The sequence below is a fragment of the Hippoglossus stenolepis genome, chromosome 7 (assembly GCF_022539355.2).
Source record: "Hippoglossus stenolepis isolate QCI-W04-F060 chromosome 7, HSTE1.2, whole genome shotgun sequence".
Classification (NCBI taxonomy): domain Eukaryota; kingdom Metazoa; phylum Chordata; class Actinopteri; order Pleuronectiformes; family Pleuronectidae; genus Hippoglossus; species Hippoglossus stenolepis.
Genome location: NC_061489.1, coordinates 25,298,590 through 25,315,613, shown reverse-complemented (window position 1 = coordinate 25,315,613; position 17,024 = coordinate 25,298,590). Strand labels below are relative to the sequence as shown.

At 43.4% G+C, this 17,024-nt stretch overlaps 1 protein-coding gene across 1 annotated transcript in view; it reads right to left on the bottom strand.

Moving 5' to 3' along the window:
- The window catches only part of LOC118112204 (polycomb group RING finger protein 3), a 46,111-nt gene that overhangs the window by 14,807 nt on the left and 14,280 nt on the right, over positions 1-17,024 (bottom strand). Inside the window, exons 2-4 of the mRNA XM_035161325.2 lie at positions 10,028-10,137; positions 4,672-4,789; positions 1,537-1,633 (exon numbers count right to left, since the gene is read on the bottom strand). Coding sequence (XP_035017216.1) covers positions 1,537-1,633; positions 4,672-4,789; positions 10,028-10,042 — 230 coding nt within the window. The 5' untranslated portion in view covers positions 10,043-10,137. The remainder of the gene's footprint in view (positions 1-1,536; positions 1,634-4,671; positions 4,790-10,027; positions 10,138-17,024) is intronic.

Below are 17,024 nucleotides of genomic sequence, written 5' to 3'. Positions count from 1 at the left end.
AGCTAAACTGAACGGCTGCACTTGCACAGAGCCTAAAAAGTTTGGAAACACGAATACAGTAAATGAAGCACAACTTCCCAAACGGTGAAAGCTTTTTCTGAAGGTGTCATTTATGTCGAGAATTCAAGTGACACCCGCCCTCGGAGGCCGCGGTGCAGCATATGCTCCGTCAGTCAGTGTTAAATAGTTTTTCCCTGTTTGGCGACGCAGGTGACGCAGGTGCACAGTGTGTGGGCTCCGGTCGGCCGTCACCCTGACACACAGGGACATGGTCACGCTGGGTTTGCGCCGGTTCTATGGAGGAGCAACCTCCAGGAAAATGTGACAGGTTCATCTCCCCTGCTGTTCGCTGGGGAGAGAGACTGAATCTGAGGCTGCACGATGGCGAGGCTCCAGATACACAGCAGACCACTGCCCCCTGGTGGGCAAAAACTACAACACAAAGCTGAACCAAAAGCTGAAGCTATCTTAACCTGCTGGTCAACCGTCTGTACTCAGGCTCCAATCAGGAATTCATTTTGTCCTTATTGAACAAACACTGTTTGTTGTATTCTGTCCTCTCAGGGGCGTCTCTCCAGGAAACAGATTTTAATCAGGTGAAGACTTTTAGCAAGTTAAATAAATGTTGTAATGAACAAAAGGACTTCGACACAAAGGTTCTTCAAAAGATTAAAGGCTTAAAAAAGAAGACATTTTGTGTTTCTGCAGGTTTTCATCCGTGTGGGTGCATCACTGCAGGAAAAACCCCATTCACTGCCAAAACAATCAATATGAGTAGAACTGAGATGAGCACAGAGGGAAATCTAAATCTGTGCATCTGAAAACTATCAGCCCCAGAACAGCAGGATATTCTTTGTAAGTATTTACGTTATTGTGAGAACTAGAAGCTACACTCGACAGAACAAGTAGTAGGACGAGTTTGACTTTTGTTTGACGATCTTCCTGATGAGCACTCGGGGATAATGATCTGCTTCAGTCACCTGTCGAGTGTTTTGTCCTCACGTCTCTCGTGATGTTTCCCATCAGCTCGAGGGGGCAAAGAAAAGCAGCTGTGCAAAGAGCTAATGTGTTCTGAACGGAGCAATTCCAGGAAAACAATGAGTCTGCCGACAGCACAGTTTAGGAGGTAATGACTTAATTGCCGGTGCAGATGAGCTTTGTGTTTCGTATTAATCAGACGTTGATGGGTGAGCGCTCAAGAGGAGGTTCGAGCCACATGATCCCTCACGCTGCAGGATTTCACCTGGCAGAGCCGACTCCCAAACACAACAAGGGAAAGACTTTTCTAAATGTGACTTCTTCACTTTAACCTGAGGAGTTAATCAGTGTTGATTTCAAAAGTTCTGGAAAAGCTCCACAGCTGATAACCTGGTGACGCCCCCCACAGGCACAAGTGGCTCCCTACACACTGATGTCAACATGTCAGTGTGTGTTAGTGTGCATGCAAGGGTGTGCATGTGTGTGCACTAAGGGAGTGTGTGTGTGTGTGTGTGTGTGTGTGTGTGTGTGTGTGTGTGTGAGGGGTCCCTCACTTACCCGATGTACTGCAGTGGATGGCTCTGATGAATAACAATCCTACACGTGGGGCACGTGTTGTTTTCTTCCAGATATTTCACGAGGCAACTTCTACAAACTGGAGACACACACACACACACACACACACACACACACACACACACACACACACACACACACACACACACACACACACACACACACACACACACACACACACACACACACACACACACACACGCGGTTACTACACATGTTTAAATCAAGATATAGCCAACATTAATATTGTTTATTTAGTTCAGACAGTTGTATTCAAATGACAAATGGGCTGCAACTAACATTTCTATTCATCAACTGATTTATCAAATATACTAATACTGTAAATCCATCAAAATTTTAGTCTATAAACTTCCCTTCACAACTTCTCAAAAGCAGAAATCAATATCTCCAAATTGTTTTTTAATCTGACAACAGTTTGAATCTCAGAATAATTGAGCTTGAAATGATATAAAGGAGAAAAACAGTAAAAGCTCATGTGTGAGAAGTTGGAAGAAGCAGATGTTGATGATAAATCAAGCGATTGATAATATGTTTGATTTGATTAATCAGCTGATCGTTTGTTTCAGTGACATAAATCCTACACAAACAGAAAGGAAGTGATTAGAGGAGGAACAGAGAGGAAAGTTTGACCCCTGCGATGACGTAATGACTTCTGATGGATCAGATGATCCTGTGAAACAGTTTATACTCAAGATAATTGATTTCTCACCGGTGAATCCCTTTATACGCACAATACGACCCTCATCTGTGGTGGAGCAGCGCCATCGAGTGGACACGCGAGGTACTACACTGTATGGGTTCATGTCACAATCTGGCCTGGAGCTGAACGAGTCAACTGGTTTGACCTTCGTGATATTGATACGCATCTTTAATAAAGGAGGCTACTTGCTGCAAGTCGGTCAGATGTTAATCAATAAAGAAAAACACATGAATTCCTTAAATAAGATGCTACTCCAGCTGACGTTGGGCGAGGGACAGGGTGGTACATGGTGGACGGGTCGTCAGCGTATGGCAGAGCCGACACATGCTGCTGTCAGACGTGCACTGAAACAGAGGTGTTTTCCTGAAAGTATCCAGAGGGGCTGTATGCGAGAACGCAAATGTCTGAGTCCCTTCCTCCAGAGAAAGAGGAGAAACTTCCTGTCTGAAAACGGCAGCAGACAAACAACCAGTCAGACCTACAGGTGATTCAGAGTCTCCAGTTAACCTGACCTGCCTGTCGGCTGTCAGGTTCAAACCAAGAACCCTCTTGCTGTGAGGTAACTATGATAACCACTGCGCCACCGTGCCGCTCTTAAATTTATAATTTTCTTTCCTTGATAGTTTTTATGTTGTTTCTTAAATCTCATAGATACAATTAACGTTTTCTGCAACTTAAACTCTTTTAACACACATTACACGCGTCTGTTAATTATAACCCAGGCCCAGTTATGAGGCTTGTCTGGTATAAACCATATCAATGATCCTAATTCACAGCCTCACAGGAAAAACCTTCATTGTCAAATAGAATTTAATGACACAAAAACGTTTCCCTTCTGTCTGATGCACTGACTCAAATGTCGAATGCACCAGGAATAAAAGCACAGAGTTTGATTGAGCAGCGGCAGTGAGATCGACCTCAGGCGATAAAAACCACAGACACCTTCATTATTCTGCAGCATCAGAAGATAATGATTTCACAACAACCACCACAACCTTTCAGCTGTGTACAAACCACAAGCGCCTGGCTCCCTGTCAGTGAGCAGTTAGATCTGCCTTCACACGTCTCACCCAGATCTCATGTGAGCGTTTCAGGTGACTTCAGGTGGCAGGTGAGGTCATCAGGATCAGCTCAGAGACTCCCTGAGGCGTCCCTCACGGGCTGCACCGCTTCCTTTTCACTTCAGGAGGCGTTAAAACAGACACCCACATGTAATGCACAGGGTTTCGTCTGTAGGGGCAGTGCGCTCCTGCACAGCCCGACGTGGAACACGATGCTCTCGGAGACACAAGGCCTCGTGGTTACACAGGAAACATCTGGCTGAAGGAGGAAGCTCTCCCCTGAAACGTGTTGCAAGAGTGACGAGACGTGTTACGACTACTTCAGACTACATGAACTTTAAAGTCGTCTACTCCTGTGGGAGACTGGGATGGAACCCCCGACCCTCTGGTTAGTGGACGATCCGCTCCACCTCCTCCTGAGCCACAGGAGTTGTTGCAGATTTGTTTAGATATGTTTGCCTCATATAGAAAATCGAATCACGTCTCTGAAGAGTTTGATCCAACTGCGATGTAAACCCAAAAAGGTTTTGAGAACGTCTCCTAACCTCAGACAGGACTACGTGCAACTTATGTTTCTTTAACTTAAAAACAAAGAAGTGTGTCTTTGAGAAAACTCTGAAGAGGATGCAGACGCGTCGCTTTTAGGGCTTTTAGGCTTCAGGAGTTTCCTCATGTATAAAAGACAGACGGTATGAAGACTAACCGCAGACACAGACAGGACTGTATTATCCTACTTTACTGAAAACACCCAGCTAATGATGAACCACTGTGTGAATAAGAGGCGACATCTTCTCTCCTTCATCTGCCGGGTAATAAATGTGCAGATTTCACAGGAATCCAATTTTCTGTGAAACGGCGAGTCTGATTGTTTGTTCACCTGAGAGGCTTCTTTTTATAAATCCTAATGAAGTTATACATAAATAGGAACAAAGGGAAGTTCTATGTTGCTAAAAACACTATGAAACTCCAGAGCACAGCTGGTCCGACAGACAGCAGGGACTTCAGAGCTGCTGATGAAACACACGATACAGACTTGAAGGCAGAGCTGCGAGTCAGAGAGCAGATAGAAACAAAGCAGCACGGATCACAGAGGCATCGACCGGCCTCCAGGATTCTTCTCATCGCAGGTAAATCCTGGAGGTAAAAACCTGAGCCAAGAAAAGAAACAAACCCCTGGGAGACAAACAAGAAAGTGACGAGACAGAAACAAGGAGAAAACTGACAGGAAACAGAAAGACGGCAACAAAACAAGGAGATGAAGAGCGAATCTTCAAAGCAGAGAATATTTGAAAGGACAGGGAGAGAGCTGGTGCGTGAGGGGGGGGGGGGACCTACAGGTGTGTAAGCACTCGGTGACGGTGGTGGCGTCGATCAGGTAGCCCTCACACAGACGACATGTGATGTGGGCGTTGATGTGACACAGCTTTATCTTCCTCGTCAGCATGTCGGGGTTCTGAGGAAGAAGAAGAACAAACACAAATATTAAGGACTGAAGCTCGGGACAAGTCAAAAGTTGAATTTGCCTGAGAGCAAAACAAAAAACATGATTTAGCTCCCGTCAAAACACCTTGAGCGTACGTTGAGATGTCTGGGAAATCAATTTGTGTTGGTAATACTTCTTCTATTGATATATTTTACTGAAAACTACAAGATGAAGGTTTGATTTCTCAAGGAAATAAAAAGCACAAACCCACACAGAGGTTGAAAAATGCCAACACGCCTATGAAACCACATTTAAATCCTCTCTAACCGATAAAACATTCTTCCACCACCAAGTCTCGTGGAAATCCGTCCTGTAGTTTTTGTTTCAACTTACTAACAAACAGACAGAACACTTTCTCATTGTAAAAGCTTCTATAAAACTTTAATGTGCCATTTATTGAAGTGCTTAAGGTTTAAAAAAATCTAACTCAACATTAAAAATTAAAGGGATATATAAAAGACAATAAACATTTAGTTATTTGCCATCATATATTTGCAAAAACTCCAAAAGTGCCCCATTTAAATAATTAAGGCGAAGCTACTCGTGTGCTTTTTTTATTTTCTGACATTACTTTTTGTAGTAAACCCTGAAGGTCACAGGGTCTAACCTCTAAAACTGTGGCTCCACAGCTACAAGACTTCTCTGTAAATAACAGACGTGCAAATGAAGGAAGTTAAAACCACGTCTGTAAACACGCTGAGCAGATTGTTGCACATGTGCAGGAGGGATGAAGAAACACATCCCGACGTCCTTCGTGGTTTTTAACTGCAGCTGGATTTAAACCTGAATACTGAAAGTTTCCGTTCTGCAGGTGGACAGAAAAATTCACCAGCATCTATTCTAATAATCGATTTATCACTTCAGTGTTAAATATTCACATGATCTTGCTTCTCAGATTGTACTGTTTGTCCGACGAAGACTGTGGGAAACTGAAATTGACATTTTGTCCTCAGAACACTTTGTGAATGTCGAGTGGATTATAATAATAACACAATTTGACCTCTTTTCATTGTGCAATATTTACAACTTGTGCCTGTTAAAACTCTTCTTTTCTTTTTCTCCTCCTTCCGTTGCGTTTGCTTTATATTTATATTATTTGTGCGACAGTGATGAGCCTTACCGCAAGCACAAAATATATATCTTCAATTATATGAAGGTTAAAGATGCACACTTCTACAAAAACATCAAGCACAAGACATAGTAAGTGAATTCCAGAGGGAATTTCACCTCCAGAAAACATATTGTCGAGCACAAGCAATATCAAAAAGCACAAACCACAGCAAGTACAACACTGCCAGCAGCAGTGAAATACCCACAATCACAACAGAGAACATTTTGTGGAATATTGCTGCAGCATTTCACAGTTTCATTGTTTTTCCTACGTCTGTCCTCACCGCACCGAGGGAGCTACTTAACCATCGCTCCTGCTTTTCAGCAAACATGGGTCCGGTGTTTTCCTCCTAGATCTGAACCTGAAGACAACGTTCCAGAGTCTGCAGCAGCACCGACGGACTCTTACAAAAGGAAATCACTAATAAGAAAAGGCAGGTGGCATCTTCTATTGGCCGTGACGAATCTCCGCCAGCTTTAAACCACAGGTGGAGACCGTGAGCTGCAGCTGAACCACACAGAGTCTCCAGCTCAACACGTTTCTGCTCCATGACAATCTGACGAGAGGCCGACAGGCTGCTACAGCTGCCGATGATTCATAGGTGTTAAAAAGCAGCGATTGTTGCTTTAGAGACGCTTAAAAAGACACCAACTGTCATTTTAATCTGAGTGGCAGTAACAAACAGGAGATGAGGTTTGAGTGAGGCCTCGTTTCACTTCCAATGAGACTTATCTTACTAAATACACACTCCCAGTCCACCTGTACCTGTCACGCAGATTCCATTACACACACGAACCCTGCAGCGATTCGTCAAACAATGGATTAGTCAATAAACAAAGATGTAATCTGCCATTATTTTTGATCCCTGGATATTGTTATTTGAGTCACTTTTTGAGTAGATGTAACCGATGTGCAGGGCAATGAATGTTTTTCAGAATGATCACACATTTGTGACTGTACACCTCAAAGGGTTGACCTGTTTTTCCTTTTTGGTCGGAGATGCACTCGACAGTTCTGACACCGATCAGGCCTCATCCACTGAAAATGACCATGAGGCCGTCGTTGAAGCGATGAAGCAGCAAGTACCAGGTCAAGACTGTTTCAGGTGGAGCAGACAATACTTCAACACTCCCGTTGATGTTGTGGAAGATGCCAAGCAGACACATGGTCCTCTTCACATCCACACCATGAAGAGGACATATCTGAAAACGATGATCAGACTATCCTTGGATGAGTCCTTTGAAGGTGTGATCAAAGACCATCCAGAACTCAAAGAGATCAAAGATCAGAACCCCATATTTGGTAAATTTTTGTTGTTTTCTGAAAAACCTGAAAAAATGACTTGGGCGATTACTTTAAAAAAGGTGACGATATAAAAGTGCCAAACTTAAAACAGGGAAATGGGCGTTCAACAGTTCACCGCCGTGACAAATCAGCGCCAAAAACAGCGTCACTAAAACACATATAAAACTTAAACTAACGATCAAAGTACTACAAGACGGCGTGGGCAACACAGTAGTAACATCTGGACCAACATGTACTTAGTCTTTTACGTCTTGAATTATACATTTTTCATAGAAAACAACAACATATCGGCAAAGCATCTCCCAACACAACTTGTAACTTGCAACTTGCACAACAGGTAAATGTTCCCACGGGAAACATAAACAAAAATAGTTAATGAAACCCCAATTAGGATCTTGGGGTTTTGAAATGTTGCTCTTACAAATTAGGACTTTTGAAGATGCGACCTTGGTCACTCGGACATTTTCAGTAATTTTCCTTCTAACATTTTCTGGGATTTAATCGACTATATGGTTAAAAATTGGAATTCTTTTAACTGACGGATTGATTGCTAATGAAATCACCAGGTCCTAACATGCACACTTGTATGTTAATAGAAGCCAGTGACTGAAAATCCAAATGAACAAGAGCGGAGTCACACGAGAACAGTCAACAGGAGCCACAGCTCATTTTCTCCTCCCTGTTGTGTTGCTAGTTAAAGCACAATTATTTGACAAATTAGTGCAGGATGTTTTATGAAAATAACACTTTTCCCACCAGACAGCTTCCAGCGTCCCTATTAGCACCAGCAGGAACAATGCAGACACATACAGCAGCTTAAAATAATAACAATCCACTGCTGCCTCAGCTCAAAACGCACAATAATGAGCCCGTCCCTCAGACGCTGCTAACTGTAAAAATCCTTCTTTATTAAAAGTGATTGCTCTGCTCCAGCTACTTGTTTCCATGATGTTTGGATTTGCTGCTCTGTTGCACACTCGTGCAGCAGAGCAGCGCCTGGGTGGGAGCAGGAGCCCAGAAGTCTTTCAATTAAATTCAAAATACTGTATTACAAGTGAGTTTGCAAACACAAGTACCCACATGCAGACAATTCATCAACATACAAAATAACACTCTGCAAAACAAATACTGGGAAGAAATGAAAAACCCTGCAATGCAAGCTACAATGTGCTATGCGTATATGCGTGTGTGTGTGTGTGTGTGTGTGTGTGTGCGTGCGTGCGTGCGTGCGTGCGATTCTTTTCTGTTATTGGTAGTATGTCACTTCCTGTACATCCTAACCAACGCTGCAGCTCGGTTTCAGCTCCTGTAGGTCGCTGCTGCTCTTGTTCCCTCTCACATCTTTGATGAAGTCTCACAATCTGGCTTCTTCTTACTCATTACATACTTCGATTTTTTTTATTATTATTTATGCAGTTTTACAGGTTTCCTTAATGGCCGTCTTTATATTTACTGTTCAAATCTAAAGACCTGTTACACGAGTGAGAAACTTCATGCATTATAGATCCATGTGAGTGACTGTGAAGACTGAATTTCACAGTTGTAAAATGGTGATTTTTAATGTTTACTACAGCGTCTTTGTAGAAGACAAGAAAAGGATAAAGAAGGAAGTGTTAGAGAGAGAAAGTGGAGGCTCTAATGGATTTAAAGGTTAGAGTCAGTTATCATGGAACTGCTGGTTGTCATGCTTGTGTTCTACTTTTCTAATAAAACACGCGCTGTTCCTTCTACTGAACAATACCAATATTGATCTCAGGTCACTGAATGAAATCGATGAATGTTAAGACACTGAAATGCCACATTGACTAATGCATAATCTTTATAAAGATCAGACCTAAGATTTTAAGATTTTCTGTTCATCTCAAGTTTGAAAGATGTTTTCTTTTGATGAAGGTATTTTCTCTTCCTTCTCTGAATCATATCACTTCTGTCTCCATCAAATCAACAAACCGGTTGGTTTTCAGTTCTGCTTTGACTGAAAACAATCAGCGGTTCATTCAATTTATCCGATGCAATTAATGTTTAATTACTATTATATTTGTGTTTCCCACAGAGACGGTACTTTTTAAATGAGCGACTGACCGGCTCCCTGTCTGGAGTGTGTGACAGACTCATCAACAGACCACAGTCGCAGGCAAATGATCAGATGTGAAATTACAGCCAGCTACATTACAGATAATGGACGGTTGTGTCTGGTGATTACGGCGCCGAGGCAGCTCACATCCATCATTTAGAGGCTCCAACCTGTTCTGAGATCTGCGCTGACTGACTGCACGAGCATCTGCACACCGAGGTAGAACACGGGGAGGAAGATGTACAGACGCCAGATGAACGTGGAGGTCGTGATCTTTTATCTGTGCAGATTGACGAGGTTCACATCCTCAAAGTAACGATAAGTGTGGTTTGATTTTGATTGAGAATTGTAAACAATCTACAACAACACGGATGGAGCTGAAAAGATTAGTCTCTTATAATTAATGGAGTGATTTTTAGGCAAAAATAGCTTTGCAATTGTGAGGATTTGCTGTTTTGTGTCGTCTTTGAAAGAAAATGTAACATATTCAAATTCTAAAGAGCTGATTAGACTAAATGGGAAAAAAATTATATGGATTTTAATTTCTAATTTCAGACATTTTAGTGTGTCAAAAAACAATTGTGGAAAGAGTGAGCAGCCACAGTCAGAATTGTTGTGATTTTGAAATGATATTTTCTACGTGGAGCATAGAGCTGCTATAGGGTTGGGAAATGAAAGGACAGAAACAAGAGGAAACCAAACAGCGTGCTTCTCTCACCCCTAATACCGCCATGCGTCGACTGTGGATGGTGCAGCAGCCACGTCTCTTCCTGCGGTTGTACGGCCGACAGTGTTAGCTCCTCATCATGGAGAGCCTCTCATTGGAGCCTGAAGGAGACAGAGGAGCAGAGTAAGACATCTGTTTGTTATGCAGCGAGGTCACAAACCAGGTGACGACGGCTGAGCTGCACGAGATTCATTCAGCCCCCGGGAAGTGAGATCCGATGTCAAGGGACAGATTCAGGACACGTTTTAATTCCAGGTGTGAACAGACGTAGTGAGATCTGACCTCACGTGTGATCAGATCTCTCAGGGTGGATGTTTATACCAGGTCGGCACAGCGCCACAGCGACAAACAACCATTCACATTCACACCTATGGAGGATTTAGATTCTCTAATTAACAGAACCTCAATCTGCAGACACGGGAGAACTCGAACAGAAAGTGTGCATGATCACACTCCCCAAAAAATAGCTTTAAATTTGGTTTGGTTGTGTTGAGTGACTAAAAGGAAGAAGACACAACGTACAGAGAGTTGAGTACAATCCAGTACGTCACAGTTCCACCCACACGGTTTGACGAGCCAAAAGAAAACCACAGACGAGGATCTCACGAGTCACAACTTGAGCACGCAAGTTGCACAAGTGTTCACGAGCCGCCGTAGCCGTCCTTCACACACACACAGCAACATACTGTACTTCTGTCTCCCAGCCACGCAGCAGTTGTGCCAGAAGCTTGTGTGAGTCACTGTGTAATTGTAGGAGTCCGACCACTCGTGGAGTCATGGAGGGAGGTGGAGAACGCCAGGTGAGCATCCTCCTCCGTCTCATCCGTCTAAACACACACGTGAAAAACCCACTGCCTTTCAAAAGTCAACCCGCCTCTGTCTGCTCGTCAGACCATGAAATTAGCCCAGTTAGTCTGCAGAGATGAAGTGTGGCAGGGGGCTGCTGAGGACACACGCTGTATCGCTGCCTATTAGAGAGCTGTCACGCGCCGATGAGCTTCACGCAGATGTTATGGTCACGTGACGGCCACGCAGCTCCTCGGTGTTTACATGTGTGTGTCTGCAGGGTTGAGATGAGGTCACGTTCACATCAAGCACATTCCAATGTGTGGAATGTGTCAGGAGCCGCTTTCTCTTTTGTCCTTTAGGTTGCTCGAACAAGGTGGGAGGGGACGACGACGACACAATACTTCTACACTGACAACATTACACACTCAAATGTTGAGCGTTTATTTATAAAAACTAATTTTAACATCTGCAAGTTCAACGTTACCAAAAGGGCAAATATGGAATTAAAATGAGGGGAAAATGTCAATGAAATGAGCTCATTTTTAAGAATTTAAATCTGTCATGATAGGAAGATAAAAAGCCCAAACTCCCCTAATGAACTGCACCTCAAGGCCAAATATATCTCGACAGCTGAACCTTACACCCACATGTGATTGTTTGAACATCTCATTCCTCAACAATCAACATTAATCTGCTGACGCAGCAGCTTCTCCTCTTCTGGTTCCAGACTTTTCAGTTTAAGAAACTCCAGCTCATCCAAAAACGATATTCTGTTTACTTTCAAATGGTGCAATTTCAGCTAAGAAAATACCTATAAACAATTAGTAAAATATCAAAGTAGTTGCCAATTAATTTGGTCAATTAACAGACTAATTCTTGCAGCTCTAGTCAAAATGCTTTTGGTCATTTAGTTAATTTGTGAGCACAGTACGACTCTAAATAAGCTGAATATCAAACTGTGACAGTTCTCCACTCCGAACAACAGATTCAATTTGGATTTCGACCTTATTCCAGGTGCCACGTGTGTATTTATTGATGTGGTTGCAGATCAATTAATTAGTGTCAAGAAAAAACACTATGAGTCAGACTTTCTTAGCAGAAGATAGCTGCTGTCTTTCTTTTCACTGGATGACTGGAGAGTTATCACTCCGGGGAATGTGTGCATGTGATAAAAACACACCCAACCACCTCTTAGCTCGGTTCAGGTCAGGTCAGCTCTCAGGCTGCTGCCGGTGATAAGGATCATTCAGATAGAATCAGGTCAGATGAGGTTGTTTCAGCATCGTCTCAGATTTTGTTCAAACCTTGTTTGGTCAAAAACACACAAATCAAGGCCTGTAAGATATTTCTGTTTCGATCCTGTGTCCTTCAGCTCTTTATTTCTTATCATTGCCTCAAAAAAAACTCTCATCTGGAAAGCCTTGTTATTTCAGCACAGCCTTTCTGTGATCTTTAAACAATTCACGAATTAAATGACCAATTTTTCCAGCTGTAAAATAAATATATCCAAACATTAAAATACTGGTTAAAGCTTCACAGAAAGAACAATTTAAACATCCCTCTGCACATATGGATTCTATTAACTGAGCCAGAAGGAAACATTAAGTGAGAAAATGAGAGGAAATGAAAACTAGCGTCTGATTTGTGGGTCTGTTCACACCCTGCTGGCCTTTTTGTCATCCAGTAATGATTCACGACCATGACACCACAGAGATCCTCATCATCCTCCCACTGAAACCTGTCGAGCAGCATGTGTTTGTCCCACAAACCCACAGACACACTCATTCCCGCTCACACTACCAACACCTACAGAAACCAGTCGCTCTGGTTCCATCAGTCACGTTCTACAACCACAGACAAATATCTGATCCCAGCGGAGTGCGAGTCCCGCGCGTGGTTCGAGTTGTGAGGGATTTGAGCAGCACAGATATCGACCAGTGCAGAAGAGAGTCTCATTCTGTCAAGATTTACAGAAACAATGTGATGAATCAAATCTCCTTGGAGCCGCAGGGGGAGAAAACACAATCATGGCTGTTCTCTGAAAGGACTTTCAGAAAGCCTTAGCTTCGGGGTGTCTACAGCTTGAAACGAGTTCAAGTGAAGACTTTCTAACCGCGTTGGAAATTAAATTAAAGACCAAACTTGTGATGGAAATGCAAATCATCAAAGGATAAACTTGTGTCAAGTGTGTTAGACTTTGATCCACATTCATGCTTCATCAGCACGTCCAGGCTTTAGCCCCCACGAGTGCTCATCATTCTCAAGCCACTTGTTAAACCTGCATCACCATCAATCCATTGATCAATAAATCCAAAATGTTCATTTCCCAGACCAGTAACAAGTCTGTCAAGTGCAAATATACAGAGGTCGTGACAGTGATGTTGATGCTCAGTGTCCATTGATGTGATTCTTTTATTCGCTCTGAGACATCTAACGTTTCATCACACGACGCTGCCTTGACAGAGCTCGCCAGGTTGCCATGGTGACTTGATATCTGATGTTCCTCTCATCTACGGAGGTTGTGGGTTCGACGTCCTCTGACGCAGTGATGACCCAAAATCTGCAGTTAACGATGCCCACATCCTAAAAGTCACACATCATGTAAGGTCGGGTCACCAGATGATCACTGGGGTAAAGAACTAAATACTTTCACCTCTTCAGGCCATGAAATTCCTTCAGATGTAGAAATAAGAGGAATTTATTCAACACGAGACTTGAAACTAAAGAGTCGCACATCGCTGTGAGAGGAAATATTTGACAGGATGATATTTTAGCCTTTAGTAAGTGAAGGTAGGGTGAGAGTGGTCCTCGTCTACATAATGATATTAAGGGATATTAAATATCATCAGTGGGATCAAAACACCGGGATTGATTCAGTAAAAAATTTGCTTGACTGGATCAGAAAATAATTGCTGAAATCCACTTAAATTAAATTCATTCCTCGACGTCTCTTTTTACACGATTATTCTGAGGTCGCCGCCGCAAAAAAAAAAAAAGGAGACCGTGGCTCGAGTCCACAGCTTAATGAAATAAAACTGTCAACAGTCACTCTGGGTAAATGGATCAGTTAAACGCCTGCAATGTAAAAACATTACGGGGACTGATTTCATTTTAAGTGCTCTCTTAACAGAGTCCAGCTGCTTCTTGGAAAAGCAAGAAATATCAGGGAAGGTGAAATTGGAGGTTTTTAAATTCTTAAATTGAACCTGCTGCTGGGGTGAAAGGTTTGTCGGCCTGGTCGACCCCTGAGAGGAGCGAGCAGGTATCAAATGAGGTTTCACAGCAGTGAAGTTCCTGAATACAGTCGACCAAGGAGAAAAACTGAATATGAATTAGTGCAAAATTGAGAATTGGGGGTAAAATTCACAGCCTACGATGATATGACAGGTCGTCAATGAATCCAAGATCTCATTTTTTTTAAACACTTCCTGCTTTATGATAGAGATGCGTTTTTTTGTGCCCAGGCAGCTGTGATTAAAACGTCAAATTCACACGACAACATCCAGTTGGCAGCATTTCAGTGCCGGACAAACTTTATCCTGCTCACTGCAACAAATCAAGGCAACAAACACAACTGCAGAATCCTTGAGAGATCAGCAACAGCAACAGACAGAGCGACAGCAGGAAATACTCAAATTGACGGCCCGGCGTAATACATCAGCTTTTATGACTGTGCAAGAGGTCGGAGTGATTGTGGTTTACCTGCCAGAGCTGTGAACACGGAGATTTCGCAGCATCAGCTTTGGGTTGTTGTAAATGTCAGATTTTAAAAAAGAACGACAGAAGCTGTTTGCAAAGAGCAGCTCTGAAAAAACTGCAAAGCTGACGACTGGTCTGTGCAGCGGTAATCTGCAGTGACCTGATATTGATCCTCTAAACTTTGTTACCTTCATTCTTACACATTAGGCAATAACATCAGAGGCTCTGAATCATAAAGACATATCGTTTATCCTGAGACGGTCACAGGGGGGCCGTTCACACTCGGTATTATTATCCTTAGTGATCCGATCACAAGCAGACAGCTCTATTTAATCGCTCCCTAATGCATCCTTAAATGCATCTTGAGCTCCGATCTCTCAAACCACATTCAGAGGTGTGACCACATCCTTTATCAGCGTGAACGTGAATTCATCATCTCCTCGGCTGACCTGCTACAGTTTCATTCTGAAACTGGGTCAAATCTTCTTTCATCGTGAAGCTACGTGCAAACCCGTTGATTCACTCAGACCTCAACCACATCCACTAAAGACACATCTTTATTCTCAGCCTGGGTGAAAACAGCATCATTTGGTCTCAGACGTGATGTGTTTATTAGCATAAAGAGCAGGGAAGTGAGACCTAATCACAGAAGACACACGTGGAGACACTTTCTAACGTCAGGTGTGAACCGACGTGCTCAGAGCTGTCTGCTCTTAATTGGGTATATTGGGGCGAATGGTAACGTCAGGTCTGGACCGACAACCTCTCACGCTTGCACTCACACTGACATGCAGCTTAAGGCTTGCACTTTCAGACATGCAGTGACGGCTAGACATGTTCCTGAGTCCTGCCAGCCTCCTAATAGAATGTCAGACTGATCCCATGTGTAAACACAGCAAGTGAATATCAGGAGAGCTCACAGCGAGAGGTCGTGTTGGTGACGTTTCTAACACGCAATTCAAAAAGGGAGAAAAACAAACTACAATATGAATGTCAGAATGAGAAATAGGAGCCAGACAAGTTGACGGCGAGATTTAAGAGCCCTTAATGATAACGGCCGACAGTACTAATGACGTGCTATAAATCAAAACATGTGATTTCAAGGCCAAATTTCTACGCCATGTCCCTCGTCCCTGTTGCTCTGGACATTTTCCTGTTCCTGTGAACGCATCCGACTCGGACGATCTCCTGCTTTGTACTTCACATGAGGCGCAGAAGGTTTAAGTCTGAAATCTGCTTTACAACCTTCAGTTAACGTGACCTGCATGGTTTGGGACCGTGGGATGACACTGTAGAGAATCCAGGCAGACAGGGAGAACATGCAGGCTCGGCACAGAAAGGCTCGGTTTGAAACCCAGAACCTTCTGACTGGGAGAAAACAGAGCGAACCACTGCTTGTTCCACGTGTTCGATATCCACCTGTTGTTGACTCCTGCAAAAACTGCACTGAAACAATTGCGCATTGACCGTCAGAAAATCAATGCAGCCAGATATTACAAATCAAGATCCTCATTTGAACCACACACTCGCTACACATTGTCCTCAAGACCATTGATTCAGATTCTACAATTTGCTTTGGTTGAGGCATAAATTACAATATAGTGGTTGCTCACAGCAGCCGGGTCATTTCTTCAAAACACACAAAAGTCCTCAGGACGCAGCCAAGTCTGAAGATTAGCACCGTTTGCAGTCAATCACGAGCTGAACAACTGTCTCAGTAGCTGATAAGTACACACACACACACACACACACAGAAAGAAACACACACACACACACACACTCTGGCATCACAAAGAGCTCCCTGTTGGCCGGCCTGTGGGTATTGGAGTGTTTGGCCTCAGTGGAAGTCGGCTGCCAGCTGGAGCGACGGACACTGAAGGCCTGCACCAGTGGACGGAGCCAGCAGGGGAGGCCTCTGCTTGTTGTGGAAGCTTTGGCTGCACTTCAACACACAAACACACAAACACACAAACACACACACATACACCACAAATACACAAAGATGGAAAAGCACTCTTGCCCAAGTTTACACACAAGCGTACACACATCCACCATCTCTCTCTCTCAGTCTCTCTCTCACACACACACACACACACTTATTGTCTCCTCTTAATTCTCTTTGATGGCCTTCAATCCTGCTGCCAGGATTCGGTGCCTGGGGAAATCAGTCAGACAATAGACGCGCTCCGGAGAGAAGCAGGCTGCAGCGGGCCAGGAGGCCGCCTGCGCTGCCAAGAAGCAGCAACACTTGAATAATTGAGCTTTGAGTTTGGGTTGAGAAGGCCGGCAGCTGAGTTATTGAAGCTAATGTGTAATACGGCTCGCAGGTCACCCGGTGCACAGAGGGAACAGACCCTGGAAAAAAAGGACAGTTCTGATGAGATCTGGAGGATCTTTGAGTCAGTTGATGAGTTATCGGTTGTAAAGACGAAACAAATCCGATGAGGTCAAGGATGAAACGACAACAGATATGACTAAATGCTCTCCTGACGTGATTGTG